The 20,493-nt window shown below is 35.2% G+C and overlaps 1 protein-coding gene across 3 annotated transcripts in view; it reads right to left on the bottom strand.

Annotated features, from left to right (window-relative positions):
- Positions 1–1,013: 1,013 nt before the first annotated feature.
- Nost (Nostrin) overlaps positions 1,014–20,493 on the bottom strand; it is a 94,201-nt gene continuing 74,721 nt past the window's right edge. For 2 of the 3 annotated variants that reach the window (XM_076134479.1, XM_076134478.1), the window contains exons 2-14: positions 15,925–16,183; positions 10,151–10,236; positions 9,195–9,338; positions 9,025–9,106; positions 8,806–8,936; positions 8,390–8,593; positions 6,655–6,790; positions 6,281–6,445; positions 5,694–5,846; positions 5,007–5,159; positions 4,305–4,641; positions 3,476–3,631; positions 1,014–2,854 (exon numbers count right to left, since the gene is read on the bottom strand). In XM_076134479.1, the coding sequence (XP_075990594.1) occupies positions 2,739–2,854; positions 3,476–3,631; positions 4,305–4,641; positions 5,007–5,159; positions 5,694–5,846; positions 6,281–6,445; positions 6,655–6,790; positions 8,390–8,593; positions 8,806–8,936; positions 9,025–9,106; positions 9,195–9,338; positions 10,151–10,236; positions 15,925–16,044 (1,983 nt within the window). In that variant the 5' untranslated portion in view covers positions 16,045–16,183 and the 3' untranslated portion in view covers positions 1,014–2,738. Of the gene's footprint in view, positions 2,855–3,475; positions 3,632–4,304; positions 4,642–5,006; positions 5,160–5,693; positions 5,847–6,280; positions 6,446–6,654; positions 6,791–8,389; positions 8,594–8,805; positions 8,937–9,024; positions 9,107–9,194; positions 9,339–10,150; positions 10,237–15,924; positions 16,184–16,757; positions 16,976–20,493 lie in introns of those variants that run through there. The other variant, XM_076134480.1, reaches the window with a different exon arrangement.

Below are 20,493 nucleotides of genomic sequence, written 5' to 3' on the forward strand. Positions count from 1 at the left end.
CAAGACGATCTTACGTGTGACTGTTCTCTGTAGAATGTACCACGGGTGAGTGAGGATGTATCTATTCTAGTAAATCGCTATTATACAATGTTTTTTTAATAATTTGATACTGTGATTTATTTATTTGGAGGCATTTTTATTATACATTTATAATATTAACGAAGGGGGTACACTTCAAAATTCAAACTGATTGAGTTTTATGTAACTGTGTGGTAAGTTTTTTAACTGAATCATTTTCGATGCACCAATGCTTAAAAATGGTTTTAGACGTTCTGAAAGTGGTAATATTGGCGCGTTTAATACATGACAATATTTATTGAATATCTGGAAACAGGTGACAACTCAAAGGTCAGTTCGAACATTTTGATGGCAAATGAACCACAAAGTACTCAGCCAGTCTTCTCTAATTAATACACTTCTAACACCTTTATGCATTTCAAGCAATGAAAATGATTCAGTTAAAACTTTGGAACGACGATACGATTGAATGCAAATTGGTCTTATTTAAAATTGTCTGAAGACAAAATGTATAACATGGATTAGAAATAGATATTTTGGACTGACGTCCGTTCTTGCCAAAAAACTGTAATCTAAGGACGTTATTTTAATAAATAATTTGTTGTCATCTCACAATATACGTGTTATTATTTTAGATAATAGTTTTCCCTACACTATTCCCCATGATACCTAAAAAAACACTACACGTACCTATGTCTAAGTCTACCATAAGTCTTAAAATTGCAAACGATTGTACCTACTTACTTAAACATACCCAACTGAAAATACACGTAAACACACGAAGATTTCAAATGTTGTTTTTGCCCGACCCAGGAATCGAATCTAATCGAATCGAAGTTACTGTATTTATAATACATACATATTGGTATTATATTTTATAAATATAGCGCTGTTATGCACTGCACGTGTAGGTAAAGCAGTAAAGTTTTTGAAGTCATAAAAACACAGAAATAAGTAATAAAAAGGGTGAGTAGCTGAGTAGTGAAACAATAATATAAATTCTTAAACATTTTATTTATTTAACAACACTTTGGTTTAATTTTATATCGTATAATTTACAAGTTCTGCGTATAATGTTATATTAATTTGCTCTATACCTTATACTTTAGTATACAGTGCGGGGAACCTGTTAGACCAACGTCCCTGATTGACTATAAACATCGTTTTAATAATGTAAAAGAAAAGAAGCTAAAAACAGATTTGTTGGTTAATGAAAATAGAAAGGCTATAGTCATTCTAAGGAGAGATACATTTGACAGAATTATAAGTCTAGGGAAAAGAAAAGGTATAGCAAGCAATACAGCCAATTAAACAATCAGTAATGAAGCAGTGAATAAACAGAATTTAAGTAATAAGTACAAGTTTAAGCATAATAATGATCTCCCGGCCGATATTTGGCTAGTTTTATTCGAAACTGCGCAAGAGTTTGCTTATATTTGCCAAGTGTGTCTCCACAGTACACTTTCTATTTCATCACTCTCATAACTCGGTGGGACGGTATTCCGTCACGATTGTCGAGAGGTCAAGCGTAAGTTTGTATTAATAGCTTTCTGTGTTGTAAAAGTACGTAGAAAAAGACAAAATACACCACGAAGAAGAAGATTTTGGAATAATTACAAAAATACATTTATTAATAAAGGATGTGCAAAGGGAAAGGAAAGACCACGCGCTGCGCTTATCAATCGTGAACGCGAAGAAAATCGCAGTGCTAAGAGCGCGCAGGCTTTCCCGTGCGTAATCCTGTACGCGGCTAAGAACGCGCGATAGTGTGTGTGTAAAGTTGGCTATTGGTAGGTCTCAGGTTCAACAGGTTTCCCAACATTTTAAACATCATTACAACAATAAACTAAATAATATGTTATGTGTCCCGTGAACGATTAAATATCATCTTTAAATAGTTGGTGTTCATAAATAACTGTGCAATAAGTGTTATGATTTCGTAATTTGTTCAGCCCCTAGTTTTAAAAATGACCTGAAAAGTCAGTTTGGTTACATTATTCGCCATGCACATAATTATTTAAATTAAACATGCAACAGCGTAAGTACCTCGTGAATATTTATATGTGTTAGATAAAGGGAAAAAAATATTTCGTACTTTGTCAAGTCATTACTAATTTTAAAGACATGCAGCATATTTTTTTATATGGAGAAGTATTATAACAGTATATTCTTGTTAAAATTCAGTGACGGAACTGTGTTTCGAGATCCAAAAATTCCTTCACTGTAAAAAAAATAAGATGTTGATCTAGAATTCCTTCTCACATTTATTCCCTCTACATTTAACATCGCCTGTGACTTCTGTTCAGGACCAGTACAGCATAGAAACTACTCATACAATATACAAATATAACGCACTTTGGAAGACTAATCAGTAGGTAGGTCCTAATATAAGTAAGCGAATTAGTATGTACATAAATTTCGCCAAAGCACACCAAGTTCATAGGTTTATTATTTTCCCAAAACATTAATAATTTATATTAAGTTGACGATGACACATTACATTTCTTACGATTACTCAACACAATATCTATACAATTTGAAGTCTTAACACTAACAAATTAACACAGTTCTTATATTTATTTATGGACAATTTCACAATATATGCAATTCACTTTTGAGCAATATGATGTAGCATATTGTCAAACTGAATTGTGACGTCACACGTTAGTATGACGTAATAGTGTTTTGTTCTAAACGGTCGACGTTTGAACAATGCTGTGTTATATACAGGTGGTTATTTCTTCGACGTAGGAGGAAGGGAAGATGCCGTAGATGCCGTTCAAGTCGCCGCTCCACCATCCATCATCTTGTTTCTCGTGGATATTTATAATGTCGCCTGCAAACAGAAGTCAGTTGAAATTCTGATATAAACTTTAATGTGAATCAGCAGGTGACTTATCCCTTCCGAGTATGTTCCTTTCGATGACGGCAAAAATTTGGTTTCTCCATTTAGTGACTCAGATATTTCACAAGTTTGAACTGTCTGTGCATTCTAGATAAAATGACTATGAGCTAGAACTGGCAATTACCGACATCGAAGAGACCAGGGAGGACAAGACATAATATCAAGATTTCAAGAATTTTTATCGTGCATCTTACGACAAGTAGTAAAATATACAGATCGGTGTAAACAATCGCTTAGCAATAAATTGTACAATACATAACAAATAGAAAACGCCATAAGATAACTACATAAATTAAGTTACACGTTCATCAAAATTATTTTTGATTGTGTTCACAAATAAGATAAATACGTAGTCCCATGTAATAGGGGGCGAGCCCATTGCCACTCCGGGAAATCGGTGAAAATATAGAGTACCTATTTAATCTTATACATAAATTAGAAAAAACCAATAGCACTTTGCCCGACGCGGAATCCAATACAGTCGGATACAGTACCTACCGACTATCCCGAAGAAGCAGTCTTTTATCAATAATATTGTTATTGTTTATTTACCTGGAGACAAGGTGAGCTCGTCGTTGAGCCTAGCTTCATAGGTGTAAAGAGCCCGACACTTGCCCAACGACGGCGTCTGCGCCGCGCCGTCTACCACCTCGTTCTTTATTATATCTGTTAGGTCCGTAGAACTGCCACTTTGCGACGAAAATTCATCTGTACAAACAAAACATAAGAAAAAAATTAATTTTACGATAATATGAATTGCGGATGAAAGTAGAAAGAGAAAAAATCGTTGACATCGTCCGTGGAAGAATTGGTTTTCCGTTTGTTCTTATCGTATCAACGCATTCTACATTAAACAGAGATTTATTTCAAGGTTATTTGTGACTAAATAATTTCTTCAGCGATAGGTTCGCAGTTTAGAGGACTATTACGAGGGCTGTCGCTTAAAATGTAAAAATAATCTAGTGACGTAGTAATTATGTTCAAATTGAATTGGCAAGTGCTATCTGACGAATCGCATTAATCCTCAAATGCTGTGTACGCTTGTCCTGCTTTATGCATACGGAACAATTCCCTACATCAAGTACGTAGTTACGTTTTTGTGTAATAGTCTCAAAGGTTGAGGAAATAAAATTCAATGAACTGCAACGGGAAATCCTGGTTACAGATTCGCAACATAAAGTCGAAAGACAAGGTTTAACTTCCGGAAAGACAACTACGAGACTACAGTAATCTTCTTATCAAAATACATGACAAATGTATACTACTACTACTTAAAACTACTTAAAAAAACCTTTAATACAATCCAAAAAAACCTTGACACGAATGCAATAAAAATCTTACGACGACTGGCAGCCTCGTGAAAGTTAATTTTAGGTCTTACCGAAATCGCTATCTTGCTGATTAGACAAGCCATCACCAGCTCCGCGCTCACTCCAGTCCAAGGGGCTCTCTGGCGGAGGAGGTGCCTCTATCGTCTGTGTCTGCAGCACCGGCGTCGGGAGATCAACGACCGGAGTCACGGGGGCACTCTTGTGCTCCGTGTTCCTCCTGAACGAGAGGTGTTCTATCCTCAGTTTGCTGGAAGCCCTGCTCATGATGGAGTCCCTCCGTTCTCTCTCCTCCCCGCCACCGTTCACGCTCTTCGTCAGCGCCGTGTAGTTCGGCTGCAGGTTTTTGTTGACTTCATTCTGATAATTCGATTGGAGCCATGGAGGGACCTGGAATTTAAAGGTGAAGTTAATATTTCTGTAACCTGCATTGCGATGTGTCGTCTCATTGATACGAGGGAGCCGCTGTTTTTCTTATATTTCTTTTACAGGTTTTAGGGACGTCTTCTATGCGCATACTAAACTCGTCACCAGCGAAACGATGACTTAAATTATTTTATGAAAAAAACAAATTAAAGCCCAATAGATCTGTTTCCAAAATGCATTTTTTTTTGCTAAGTTTTTGTTTGTTTATACGATTTGGGTTGCGATTATCGAACATCATCTACATAAATGTATAATAATTATTCCTAGTCGTTATATTCTTTACTTAGGCAAAAAATAATTTGAATGAAGTATTAATAAAGATAAATTACCTTAAGTATACTCTGTTGCAGCCCCTGCTTGTCCCTAATGATCTGTATGTGAGCGGAGAGCGGGTGTTGTGCCGGTGGTCTGCTGTCCAGCTCGTTCAGACTTGCCGTGATCTTGTAGCGAACTGCCTCCAGGTACGTTAGCATACTCCTCATCTGAAACACGTTGATAGGAAATATTAATACATGTTAAAACTTAAAAACCACATAACATTTGCATTGCATGTTCTATAAAGGTACATAAAAGGATACGGGAATCAATGCGAACACGCATTCTAACTTTTTTTTTTTTTTTTCGTCAGGAAAATGCATTACTGCATGTCCCGCCCCAGGGAGGAAAGCGGGGGTCTGTCGGGCTCTCCCCCGGCAAGGCGTTCCGGCTGACTTAGGCATACCGACTAAAAACCTGACGGTGTTCCTTCTGCGGTCACCATAACGTGGCCAGGACGCGGTACCTCCGATCGGATACTCCGCGTCCCACGCATTCTAACTTGGAATGAAAGTTCGGCCAGTATAACTTAGGATCCCAATTGAAGATATTGTATCACTCTCGAGTCGAGTTCCGGAAAAAGTGGTAAGTAATAGTAAAATGTGTGAATTCTGTTCCAAAGACTTTTCAGAACTTTTAAGAAATAATTTCTACTTCGTAACCTTGGATTTAAAAGCATATTTAAGATGGTGTCCACTCACATGATATAATTTGTCGGCTACATTTTGCTGTGAATCATCATTGCCGAAGGTCGGAGTCTGCTTGATGGCCATGGACAGCTTTTCCAGCCCTTGTTTAGATTTACGTTCTCTATCGATGTCTTGTTTCACTAGCTGCAGGATCTTCACCAGTGCCTGAAATATACATTGTACTATGTTAGAAGTAGAACACAGCTTTTCTTAGAGAGTAAGGTAATTTGGATATATCTCTGCCAACGATCGTTGATAAAACGCATCTAACAAGAAGAATAAACGGAGAAAAATACATTTTAATCTTCAGCAAGTTCTGGCACTGTTTATAAGGTTTTTGTAGTTCTTGGGTAAGTACTTAATTTGAGATAGTTTTTTGAATCATGTTCGTGCCCTTTTTTGTAACTGCAAACTTTAAAATCGTGATACAATCTATGAATATCTGTGAGCCACTAGGTTTGTAATGCTTTGGGCTATGGAGATATCATTGAACAACTTACACACGGTCTTTGATTCCAAACTAACGAAAAGCAGTGCACGTAGTAAAACAGGTGATAAACGTACTTATAAATCTGGTATGAAATAATAATATGATGTACCTGTTTACGTCGTTCCCTGTTCATAGCAAGCGTGGTGTGTTCGCAGTAGAAGTCGGGCAGCAGTTGCTCGCTGGCCCCGGTGGGAGTGGACCGCACGCCGCGTACCACCATCATGTCCGTGTTCGCGTTAGCGTTCTTTATCGGGTTCACTAGCACGTTTGTGGCCTGGAAACAGACGAACATATTCTAAGACATTTGTGTACAAATAACTACGGCTAAAATTGTAAAAGGTTCATGTATTGGAGGCAGGTTTCTAGGGAATTAACAAACCTTTTAATATTTGATGTGCCAGCTAATCAAAACTGCATCAAATTACTATGGCATAGCATTTTTTTATAATTGACTTGATCATATATTTGTATTTGTAAGATTACCTCTGCTAATTGAGATGGTACCGCGGCCGTTAACCTGAGGTAGCAATCAGCAGCTGTTTTGAGCTGAGCAAGTCTCTCTTCTTCAAGAGACTCCAGCATGCCAGCACCCTTGACCACGCTCGTCTCCCATTCTAACCTGAAACATAACATTAAACCTATTAATGGAGAATGTTACTAGGTATGCCAAATTGCTTGAAATTTTGACACAGTATAGCCTCTATGTATACATATAAACTAGTTTTTGTTTTAGTCAAAAATACCAAATAGTTTTGATTTTATAAGCATTCAAAGTTTCGAAAAATATCGAGTCCCGCTAACAGCCGCGTGAGCGGCTGTGACGTCATACTACTTTACCGCGCCGCGCGGGCCGCGTCCCGCTTAGTATTAAGTCGCCAATCGTTGTTGTAGGTGTAATAGCTTGCGTAGTATTTTGTTGTGTTTTCGTCCGCTTATGTATAAAATAACTTATAATAATAGTAAATACTATTCGATTAATAAAATGGATAAAGTATTTGAAAAGGGGCAATCGGATATTCTACCTAATATAAATGGAATAATGGTTGCGAATTATTTGTGAAACAAATAGAGGTTTTGTTGCTTCCGAAATCCTACTTAATACTATAAATTTAAAAGTTTGTGAGAATGTACATAATAATATGTACATAAGTAATACATACAATGACATACATATGTCATTGTATGTATGTACCTATGTGTGTAGGTACGTACGTACGTATGTATGTATGTATGTACGTATGTTTGTATATGTATGTATGTATGTATGTACGTATGTATGTATGTATGTAAGTATGTAGGTATGTAAGTATGTATGGATGTTTGTTACTCTTTCATGCAAATTTGACTGAACCGATTACTCATGAAATTTGATATATAGCTAAAGACCCAGAATAACACATAAACTACTTTTTATCCTCGAGTTCCCGAAGGATCGGGATTTACGCGGGAAGGGTTTCCATGCGGACGAAGTCGTGGGCGGCTTCTAGTATATTATGCATAGGTATAATAAGTAATAATGTTAGATATTTACGATCACTGCATATTATAATGAAACAGTTTTTAACCGAAATAATCGCATACTTATCGATTTTTCATTTTTCCTGCCACAGTAAAATCAATAAACTCGCGATCAATTCGGTTAGAAATTGTTTCATTATAAGATGAAGTTATTTATTATTACTTATGTACTTACCTACATAATATTAAATTACATTTAGGCACAACATATGATTTCCTAGTATTTGAATTGAACATTTTTAAAAGTATTTAGGAATCATTTCAACGCACCGAGCGCGCGACCGCAAGCGGACTGTGTGAGCCAGACTGAGCAAGTGTAGAGTGACGTCACACCGTCACCGAGAGCTAGCGTCGTGCGGTTACAACTTGTTTTACTTATAAATCGAAAAGTAATTGTCGTATCGAAGTAATTCTTTCACCAGTATTTTTTATTTTTAAACGAGAATATGGAGTGCTAAAAATCAAAATTAGTTAACATTCTCCATTATCGATTTCAATCATGTCTCGTACACATACTACACGTATAAAACTTTACCGAGTCTTGAATGCAATAATTTAATTGTTGCAATTTTACGTATTTTTTCTTATATCCCAAAAGTTTGGCCAGGCTGTACCAGCTTTGACGTCAAATCGCTTCGAGACCTAATAAAATTATGATTTTACCGCCACGTAGCGTAGTTGGTCGTCTTCGATATCTCACCTTGCTCTTTCTGCATGAACACAAACATTGTAGTATTCAACTTCAGTTTTCTTCACAGCATCCTCGGTTTTTCTCTTCTTGACTTGAAGTTTAGCCGCGTCCTTCTCACTCGTAGCATTCTGAAGCCTCTCCGCCCGCGCGGCGCTCAGGATGGAGTGCGCGTGCGGGATGTGGCCCACGCTTGAACTACGAGACAGACGCGAGCTGTAAACAAACATCACAACCGATGAGTAATGACTCATCAACGCTCATTTACACAACAGTCGCAAAGAACCACAGTCCGCAAAGCTATTCGCAACGGCAAAAACTGAAGGATCCTTCCATAATGACTTGAGCGAGCTAATGTCCGGATAGTCTACTATTACAAACAAAAACACAGGACATTAGCATCGTCAAGTGAATCGCAAGAGGCAGACCTAATCTCCAACGTGGCATCCTGTAACTTTTCGTTCTCTCTCGCCGCTGCATGTGACTGTTTCTTTGACTTCGCTTCCGCCGTTCTCCACTCAGCTAAAGACCTTGTAGTTTTATCTACGTTTCCTTCGATCTGCAATCAAAAGGTTTTATTTATGACTTTCGATTTTAACATAGTAATATATAATATCTATAATTTGAAGTGCTTGTGTAAGTCTCACCTTCTTCCTAAGTTTCAACTGATTGTCGATTACATGTTTCATTGGTTTCACCAGCTCCTCTGATAGCGCACTTGAGTAATTTCTGAAATGTGGCAATTTTTGTTACGTTTGAATCTTGCATAACATTTAAGTGCTAAATATTCAGTCTTTTCCAATGATTCAGTAATTACCTGTGAATTTCCGATCGTTTCTCCATCTCCATAGCGACGTGTTTCCACGCTTCGGCACAAGAGCCCACGCTCTCCTTGCAAGCTTTCGTCAGCTTCGTACCGAGCTTTGCTAAACATTTTGAGTAGTATATTTCTGCTTCAATCCTATGAACAAAGAATAAACATAAAGCATAAGATGTGTGTTTCACAATCTATCGCGGAAGAACACTCGCATCGGGATATAATCGAGTGGCGCAATGATTTGTTTTATGTCTCGTCTCAGTAGATGTGTAAAATTAGTGATAATGCAGTCGCGGCCAATGGGAGGATATAAATTTTTAGAGCGTGCGTTATTTGTGTCTCGCGCGCTGGCCCACTTGGCGGAACCTCGCGACGAGCTATTTTTGATTTTGTGGCCATTGCCGTGCCCTTACTTTCGTATGCAGCATTATTTTATGACTTGCTCGATATCTGTTTATCGGCGAAAGGTATAGGCGTGCGTGTAGACAATAAAACATTAATTATGCAGCACGACGAGAACTTTCGTATTGTCCCTGGGCTTTGGTATCTCGTGCAAGAAGGATCAGTCGAGCGGATGGTTGTAAACAATAAGGTATTGTTTTGTAGTGGAAAGTAATCAGTATGAAGAACTTTCGATAAGATTGTGTATCTGGTGCGTGCATTGAGTCTGCGGCGGTGGAGCGTGGCGAGCGTGTCGGCTGGAGGCACGGCGCACCCGCTCTAATGATGCGTAACTATTTTAGCAGCACGGGCCATAGAAATGATTGTACAGTTATGTATTTACATTGTGGTGAATACATTAAACTGTTATCACCACGGTTTACTGTTTTTTCGTGTCGCAAATGAAAGCAAATACATAACACTTTATTGTTTACATACTCTACATTGAGCAAGGTGTTAAGTATAAATTTTCGTTAACATTGTTTTTTTTAATAGTGTATTGGTAGAACACGGACCTTTCTTGAAGTATAGAGGCTAATTCTTTGCTGAAGTCGCTCCCCTGTTTCACGTAGCGGCGGAGTTCATCAAAACCATTTTGAGCCTGTAACAGAAAGAATTGAAATGTTAATTCAAAGGTTCGGCGTAACTATAACCTTGTACGTTACTAATATTACGATATTTTGCTTGAAGAATAATCAAGTTATCTAGTATAGTTTTCAAAAATTGTGTTCATCGTCTTTTACAGTGAATGATTTGAAATAAAGATGCGAAAATAAATTGCGATATGAGGGTTCACAGTATTTTTTTTGTATCCTTAAAAATATTATAAATACGTAGAAAATATTGGTATAGCATCATGTATACGAATACTGGTATAGTCGGATTTAAAGAAAAAGCCATATTAACAACTTTTGTCATAAAAGTTTGCAAAGAACTCATATTATAATAGGCAATTGTACTTTTGTCAAAGACTGTAAAATTAATAAAACTCCGTATAAAAGCATTATATTAGCCGTGAAGATAATTCTGTCCAGTATACGTACATAATTTTAAATTTAATGTCTTTATGGACATTGTCTGAGAAATTTTACGTCCGAAATAAAATGAAACATAAATATGAGCAGTAAACTTGGCTGAATTTATGTTATACTGATTTTTATGTTTCATTTGTGAAATTTCACGAATAAAAAAGAAGAACCATTGCTTCATCACACACGTTCTTTGGTTTTTGTGTCTCTGTTAAGACTATGTACGAAGGTGTAGGCTGAAATACATCCACTATTTGCCATTTTTATTGTTCTGTTCATGTACCAGAGGGCAGGATTATTCCCAGGCACGCTGCTTATTAAACTTAGGATAGCTATTAAAAATATTTGAATAAAAATGAGAAAACCCGTCCATTTTTTCCGACGTGGGAGTCAAACCCGGGCATGTTACTAAGTAAGCTTAGAATAAAGAGGATTATTTTTGAGAATATTACGACAAAGTTTGAAAAACCAAGCATTTTGTCCAACCTGGAAATCAAATACGAGACTTCATGATATAGCAAACACTACGGCTCAAATCGGCAGCAAAGGGAAGATTATAGGAAGTAACCAGTAATTAGTACTATGAGAGTTTAATCAACTCAAATCAGATTAATTAGAACAATTATGAAACTTTGACGTGAGTGCTAATTGATATGAACTTCAGTGTTCAATGTCTAGGTCATAGAACACACGAATACACAGCTGCAAAACACGATACAGGTAAAAAATAATCAGTAGTAAACAAATTGTTGGTATTATTCAAATTAACTAGCGTGGACCAAAATCTTCAGTCGAAATCAAACATCGTATGGCATCTAGAAACTTATTACATGAAACTGAATTGAATATATTGTGCCAACTAAACACGCCAGAACAACCTCGGGTATTTTTTATAACCCATTACTGCCCCACTGCAGGGCAAGGGTCTCTCCCAATCTAGGGAGGGGTAAGTCCTTGAGTCCACCACGCTGGCCAAGCGCGGGTTTGGGACTCAATACTCCTCTGGTAATAATTAATTAAAATCGCTTCCTTTAAAGACACTTATTCAAGGGAAATACTAAATACAAAAATAAACATAATATAACATAACATAAGATACTAATACCCATCTCTCCTACTTAATATCTTGACGTTGTTTGTGTATAACTCAATAACTTACGGAACTAAATTATCTGCAAGCTAATATAAGTTATACAAGCTGAGATTAGCTAGAGCATACTTAGAACATACGTAATACGTGTAGAAGCTATTATTTCGTAGATTTTCCCTCAATTAACATACACTTTCGCGGAAAGATAAACGATAGTCCACCTAGCGTATGTTTTCCGCATCGCTCGGCACGAACGTCTAGCCGAAGTTAAGTCTAATGCAAACACACAGAATGACTATAGTTAAAAAAAGCTAAGTTGTTGTTGAAACTATTAATCTCCTGTACCTCGATTCTCTACCACTATCGACTACCGATAACCGGCTAGCTATCGAAATTTTGACTTTTAGAATGTACTGTCAAAATATTTCCTACAACACCCGTCAGAGGCGCTGATCAGATTATCGGGTCGATAGTAATAAAGAATCGAGCTACTGATGCCACATACATTTTGTAGTATATATTTGACTCCAATAGAATAACAGGGATACCCGAAATAACTTATTAAAGAGCACACAAAATTATATAGTTATTAAAAAATCTAAATCAAACGATTTATTTTTTTAGGTCAAATGCTGACACTTATGTTAGTCAATGATACAGAGGGTTTTACCGCCAATACGGAAAGTAGGGCCAATGAGAAGAGCTGGCATGAAACTACTGGCCACTATTTATTACACATTAAAACAACTGCAGTTAACTTCATACTGCATACATAACCATAATAATAAAAATGTACTTATAATAGTAATGTAACTTTACTCATACACATACCAGTGACTGTACATAGATGATATAATAAAATGATGTATTTTTTCTACCTACATTGTAAAAGTCATTCGCAATGAACAGCGGAAGTTAATTAAATGGAAAAACATTTGCTAAGATGTATGTATGACTATGTACATTAAAAAAACATCGACCAAGAATTGATTATAACTAATGATATTTTTATTAACCGTTTTAATGCAGAGGTTTTAAGCATTTGCTAAAAAATACTAAGTACTTTTTATTTACATCCAACAAAAAATATAAATGATAAAAGCGTGTTCAGAATGTAGTATTGTATCCTATAAACAGGTATTTTGAACTAGCTGATGCATAATAATAATATATGTAGTAAAGATTAATTTGCATATTTACACAAAAACTAGTCTCAAACTCGTTTCAAACGCAACTTTCAGTTGCTTTTTTAAAAGCGTTACGTGTAAACTGCACAGTAAAGAGTTGCATCAACCTCAAAAACTAGTTGCGTCATTTTGTGTTTACTCAGGACGAAAATTTTTAGAGTTACATATATAATAAGAGCTCCTTCGATTAATTTAAACATGTATCGATTTATCGCTAACGAGTTTTTGGTAATTAACTAATAAAAATATACTTTTGCTTATTAGTCCAACAAACAATTGTTTACACACATTTTACAAAACGTGTCATCTCTGATTACATTAAATCTATTTTATTTCACACAAATTATAACAAACATCCGCAGATTATGTTGTAAATAATGAATAATGCATTTTTTCGCTGTTACAGCACCATTTTCTATTAGCTGTCGTAATAAAAAGCGTCAATTGTATTCCGCTCAGACTCAGACAAATAGTTTTTTATCCACAAGTCACGTGCCACAATGGTGTACATCAATGGATTAAATTATACCTGCCCATACATTATGCGTAAGTACACACATAATAACTTTCTTTAGAAGGCAGCTTTCACCGTACCCAAAAATAGAACTTAAAAGTATAACTACAAGGTTTGTTTTTCAACTAAGTTGTGAATGCTGTTGATTTCAATATGGTTGGTGCGCATGATTTGAATGTGGATGTGCGTATGCGCTTCCGCCCGCCCCGGGAAGTGGCCAAAGTGCTCGTATTATGAAATGGTAGCGGACCGGACCCGAAATAGGTGAATTGTTGCTTTAATAATGTTGAATCATAAATTGAAAGCGACTTGAATGAGCTGTTTAAATAACTTGACTGTTTAAACAAAACATAAAACCTTCCAATAGGCAAATTATAAAACACCTAGACGTATTAGGTACGATGACTAAAGCAGATTTTACTTAAAACCAGTCATACTTTTTCTCCGTCTCAATTCATAGACACAACAATAGAATAGTATTAAGTCAGATTAAGTAACAATTCCATCAAAAGGTGATTTAATCCCGTCAATGAAAAGTCAATGGTAATTCTCTACTTTCACCAAGTTTTTCTGACAATCAAGTAAAAAACTTCACTTTTTTCCATTAGCCCAATTACAAATGATTTTGCTTTCACTCACAATGGTATTGTGGCCGCAAAACCTCGCTCGTAATGACAATTTTAATTTGTTTTGTTCTTATTACGTGTGTTATGTGTGTAGACAAGTAACAGGAAAATATGTGAGTAAACTGTCATAACATAGTTCACCTCAAGTTAAGACGTCACTTGATTCAAATGAGTTCAAGTGCATGGTACATTTACGTCAATTGATGTTAAAAAAAAAACATTTTAGGTAATGACTACTCATTAATATATTGGTTAGGAGTACTGAAATATTAGGTCTTTCGAAAAGTAAACTTCTTCGCGTGCAAATAACCTATAGCTCGATTCTTTACTATCAACTATCGAGAAATTTTAAGTATATGAAAAATTTATCAGCGCCTCTAGTGGACAACGTAGGAACAATTTTGGCAGTACATTATAAACGTCAAACTCTCTATACCCGACAGTACCGACAGTAGAGAACTGCGCTGCTGGTCTTATTTTTCTCTAACCACGAAGAGTGAGAGTAAGTTAAGTTTGTTAGAGGTCGAGAGTTAAAATTATGTGAGTTTTTAATTTCATCGTCTTTTCGTATCTTAACCCATCATTATTTTATTGTATCTTTAAGAACACTAATAGAGCTATTTTCTATTTGTAGTTCTCTTTTTATCTTAATGACGTTCTCTCTCGCATTATAGTGTATGATTCATTTAAATAATACGTCTGCCGCAGTACATAAAAAACTAATAGAACCTAATTACCTATGAGACCTATCGCAATCGCTTTTATTATTTACTTATTTTAACTGTAGGCTATGAACTTTAAATTTCAAGAACGGGTGGTATTTTTAACCGTCTGGTTGATTATGAATAAATGCATGTATTTTTTTTTATTGATTGAGTTGAAAAGTCGCATGGTGTCACAACTTTTTATCCATTTTATAGGAAGATACGACGTCATTAGGCTATATCTTTAATGATTTTGAACTGAGATATCTTTTATTAATAACAAATAATTATTATAATGTGTCTTATACATTTTTATCACTTGACTGACAAATTAATTAAAACAATTTTTTGTTACCATGGAAACATCCCTGATCTGTTAGTAACTCGTAAATAGCTTTACGTCACCTTAAAACACATAATCACGCAAACGCATTTTATTTTTAAAAAATAATAAGTGCATAACTGTATTGTATTGTATTGTATTGCAATGCTTGCATTATTTTAAGAGCATTCATATCACAAGGCTAGTGACGTCACTGTGTTGTTGTTGTAACTACTTGTAACAATGTTACTGCACACATTGCACCGGTTACACTCAATGTTACAATATTACTGTTATGTTACGTTTACAATTGTTTTGTCATAGTCGTTTATTTGTTTGTTTTTGAGATGAACATTGTACGGCACATAGTTTGTAAAAAAATGGTTACGAGATTCCGGTAAAAATCTACGCTAATATGTTTTTTATAAGTAGGTAATAACTTAAGAAACTATCGGAAAACCTTATGGGAAAAATATTTCAGAAATGGAATGCTCTTTTAACCTGTGATATGTTGTTTTTTTTTTATATAGAATTACATGGCAATACGAGTGCAGCTCGGGGGCCCAGACAGTATTTTATATTTAGCAGTCAAATAAAATTAATGTCGTTGATACCACATGACAATAACTTTCTAAAACCTATACCTTTAAAAATTCGAAGTTACTATGCGTAAATGTTTTTTATATTAATATGGCACTTTATCTCTTCTTAATTACCAGGGGCAAAGCGAGGTAAAAAGTAAGCAAATCAACGAAAATCCTCCTGTATTCATCAGGAGATTTCCTTGCAAAAACTAGTGGTATTTTGTATGTACTCACCCAATAATAGTCCTTAAACACTTGATTATTGGAGGACCTGAGGTTGATCATGTCTTCGAGCGTGGTCTGCCACCGGTCCATGCCGGCGGCAATCTTATTCGACACGTTTTCCCTGTTCATGGTCGCTTCGCCTTCCTCGTGCTGGTCAGGTGGAACAGCATCACTGCCACCAGGTTCTGTCGCGTCCTGGCTTGCTACCACCTCTTTGTGGCTTGATGTACTCTCCTTACTGCTCTCCCGGCTTATGGCACTGAATGTTCTGCAACAACGATGAAATAGGTTAAATGTTTGTTTTAAAAAGGTAATTGGTTTACAATACTTTAGTATTGTTTCGTATTGTTTTTAATGTGTTATTAAATTATCAAGCTAAGGTTTCTGGTTTCTAGGATAGCACTCGCTTGTGCGATTTTGTGGATCATTGTATTTTAAGCATATGTATTTAATGCTTATATTTCATAATAAATTTATAAAAACATGTACCTATTTTCTTTCCAAAAATAATCATCCTACTATTTTCTCGGGGCACGGAGAATCTTTTGTCACGGAAAAAGTAGTAATGTTAATGTAATTCTATACATTTTACAGTTTTAACCTTAGCGTCGTTTTATAAATGTTAAAATATTATATTTAGAATTTCAGATATTCAAAAAGCCATGAAACTTGTAAATTGTATTATTTTCATACAAATAAGTTGATAATGCAATTCTAAGAATAAATTTTGTTGCAAAATTTCGGCATTGATCTAGTTGCACGTTGTAAAATTCCATAATTCATGCGAGTTTTATTATTATATAAAAAGTAATATTGAACATTTATATACATTATACATTTACCTTTTAATAATAAATGAGAGAATAAAATTATATAATAATGTTTATTCAAATCAGACGTTTTCATACATAACTTTTACATTATATAAAACTTTGTAATCACAAATAGCAACTGATGAAAAATTTTAAATCACATTTTTTATAAATTCACTATGTTCAACTAATTAAATTCATATTAAATTCACGGAACACCATTAAAAACTTATTTTATAAGTAGAAACCAATACGCGACCACTTTAGATGAAGGTATGAAGACATAATGATTCATACTTCCTTTACTGGATGCGTAACATTTCTTACTCACCGTTTCTTAGCTATAATTATGAACATTTACTCGAGAATCATACCTATTCACTAAAATATCTGAGTTCAAACACTAGACATTTGTTTTGACGAGATTTTTGACTTCTATATACCAAATGCTAATGAAGACACAACAGAAATTATGTCTCACTTCGATTATTTTAGAATATTTTTTAAGTACTTTTGAAATTGTTACAATATTTGCGTAAAGGTCACACATGCTTGAAGGAATAGTGATAAAATATAGGTAGTCGTATAGTTTTTTGCCCTTTTTGAGTCACAAATGATATCGATTTAGTTGCCATTTGACCGCTGTGTTATTTAGTCACGGATGAATCATACTGCAGATCGAGTTTCCTTGAGGTTTCGTGTTGGTAATCCTTTTTCATAATTGCGAAAACACTGTTTATTTGTTCCGTTTCACGGCCGGATTAGCCGAATTTCACGATGGTTGGACTTGTGGCCAACGTAGCCGTGAAGAGACGAGACCGAGAAGTAAATGTATTTAGTATATAAAGCAAGTAAAACAACTGGCTGCAACGAGTAAGAAGTAGTTGTTACCTTTTTCTCAATTCAATTGAGTTTCAGTTATTAAAATTCAAGTTAACAACTGCATATTTGGAAAAGTGGGATAATACCCGTTGTTGAGAAAAATTCCCGACTTCTAATTTATTCTGAGCTATTAAACTAATGTAAATCCTTGTGGATAAAAAACTCAATAAAATGTTCATGCTTGAACGTATCAAATGATATTTTAAAGCGCGTATTCGCGTAGATAGAAGAATGTTAGTTTTATGTTTATCATAATAATATCATATTAACAGTCACTGCTAAGACTGGTGCAGCGCAAAACAAAGAAATGATAATATTATATGTTAATGAATAACTAAACAAACGTGATAAGTTATCTTTACAAGATTCTGAGTACTCAATGTCACGAAAATCATCACTTTACTTTTTCTAACCTTGTCACGTGTATAATACATTTTTTTGTGTGTTTGCGAGCGCGACAAGGATCGTCCTATCTCGCCCACATCCTTCGCTTCAATGGGGGAGGCTATTGTCCTACGATCTTTACGAAATATAATAGCAAAGTTGCATACATAAGGAGAGTAAGCTACGTGGAAGACTGTTATGTCTCGTAAATATATTTTATGACAAAATGAAAATATCACGAAGAATTTTTCCATACTTATTTCGACTATATCATTACTAAGTAAGTAAGTCACGATTTTACATTTATGTAGTATTTTCACATTGCTATATTATGTTGAACTAGCTGAAAGGCTACAATGTATTCTCATAATAACAAACGGTACGCAAAACCTAGATTCGTAGCTCATTATTCCCACTCATGAATTTAGATTACAGGGCACAAATTTTCATGAGCCCCAGAGTAATACATAATAATGAATCTTCGCTCACAATGTAATCAACTCTCAATGTATCATTGGATACAATACGAAAATACATACCACTATTCCCAATGCATTATTCCGCCCTAGAATATTAGGTACAGTTAATTTCTGCTTGATGGCAGTAAGTATTTTTACCAAACGTCTGGCAGTTATAAATAAATTTATAATATATATTTTTGAACACGTCACACACGGTCATCGGATTCCAGAATAAGCAGAGCTTGTTTTATTGTAACTACTAACTAGACAAGGGACAAACATACTAATTTACTTCTGAATACATACTTGTATAGATAAGATATATGTTCTACCAGGTACAGAATTTTTAACCCGGATGGAATTCGATCCACCACAATATACAATTAATTGAATCAGAGTCCCTAATTTAAATAAGAATTATATGGTATGAAAAATATCTATTATAAAATCCCGTCTATAAAAATGTATAGAACCGAAATAAGACAGTTCACACTAGAACACAATTATATTTCTTAAACTCTTACCACAGGCGAATATTTGCGGTACATTATCTATTACTTCAGTCATTATAACGATGTAGTAATACCGTTATGTGATTAAGCTGAGGAAATTAGACAGTATTGGTTTGAACTATTACTGCAATCGAAACTAGAATGTGTTGGAATGTTCACTAATACGTTAACTCATTATGAGCAATAACGTTCAAATACGTCACGTTTGTTTCATGTTTAAGAGCCTTTGAAGGAACGCATGTACACAAAATACATTAAAGTTCTAAAACTTAGCAGGAGTCTTGTATGTAAGGTTATTAGGTGGCGAAGGTATCTAAAATGAAGTTACTATTTAGAACGCCATGCAGTGCTTACTTACGCAGCTGACGGTGGCTTGTCTGCTAAATCTACTGTATTTTGGAAATACGGAGAATCCTGAATTATACTAACTAATTTGTCGGAATATAGGATTTGATAATTTTCAATACTAGAGCGACTTAATAATTTTGATGCTATTACGTCATTGTCTATTTAAAGTTACTCTCTACAGTTAGCTATAAGTAAGGGGTTGCTTTCCTACACAAAAATTGTCGAGATCTATTCGATTATCGATTCCTAAGTACTCTGCAATATCTGAAAATGTTCTTTAATAAATACGGGAATAAATCAGCAGTGAGATCGGCATTCTTCCCGCATGGATGACAATCGTACACGAAGGTTCCTAATACCCAATGATAATGTTTGACCTAGGCATCAGATAGTTCAGATACACAATCTGAGACAGCAAGATCCGCCAAACTAAGACTATCCGAGGATCTGTTCTTTTGTCAGTAAAGGAAGTAATCATGCCATGCATTGTCAATTAGTAAGGCGAGTTTCCCAGTGCACTAGAAAAGCAACAGATTATCTAGATTTGATAGCACTCCATGTACATTCTGATTTGAGATAACTAAAAATATACTGAAGGGACTTTCTTCTCCTGGCGTCTTATTGCCTAGAAGAACATAGGTAATTTATACCAGAATGTGGTGATAGTTTTTCGCACACTGCTTCTGTGGGCTATAGGAAAACTGTCTCAGACTTTTGAGTCTTTTACAATGGTTATCTCAATGCTACATGGCCGGTCTGAGACCTTTTAGTTTTCTCAAGAATAGAGCAAATAAAGCAGTAAGTATCTGCTGAAATGAATTACTTCAAACACATTGAATATGTCTCAGCCAACTGTTTTTTTTAGCTCTCGTGACTTTGACATCAATTCTTCTTCTATATTTATTAACGTAGACGGCTATCAACATGAAAGAGTAAATGTAAACAAGCCTTTAAAGTGAGCGTTGTTTATACTGAGCTAATTCTAAGAAGTGTTTCAAGTTTGCTTTTAAAAGAAAATCACTAAAAAGCCAATAAAAAAATTATAAATACAAAAACAAAATTTTCTTTGATAAACTCTTTTTCTTATCGTATGGTAAGCGGTCAACCCAGTATCAAAGTTTTTCAAGCCTTAGGTCTTTGACGTGGCTAAATGACTGTTATCTTTATTGACAACAACCG

The sequence above is a fragment of the Anticarsia gemmatalis genome, chromosome Z, assembly GCF_050436995.1.
Source record: "Anticarsia gemmatalis isolate Benzon Research Colony breed Stoneville strain chromosome Z, ilAntGemm2 primary, whole genome shotgun sequence".
Lineage (NCBI taxonomy): Eukaryota > Metazoa > Arthropoda > Insecta > Lepidoptera > Erebidae > Anticarsia > Anticarsia gemmatalis.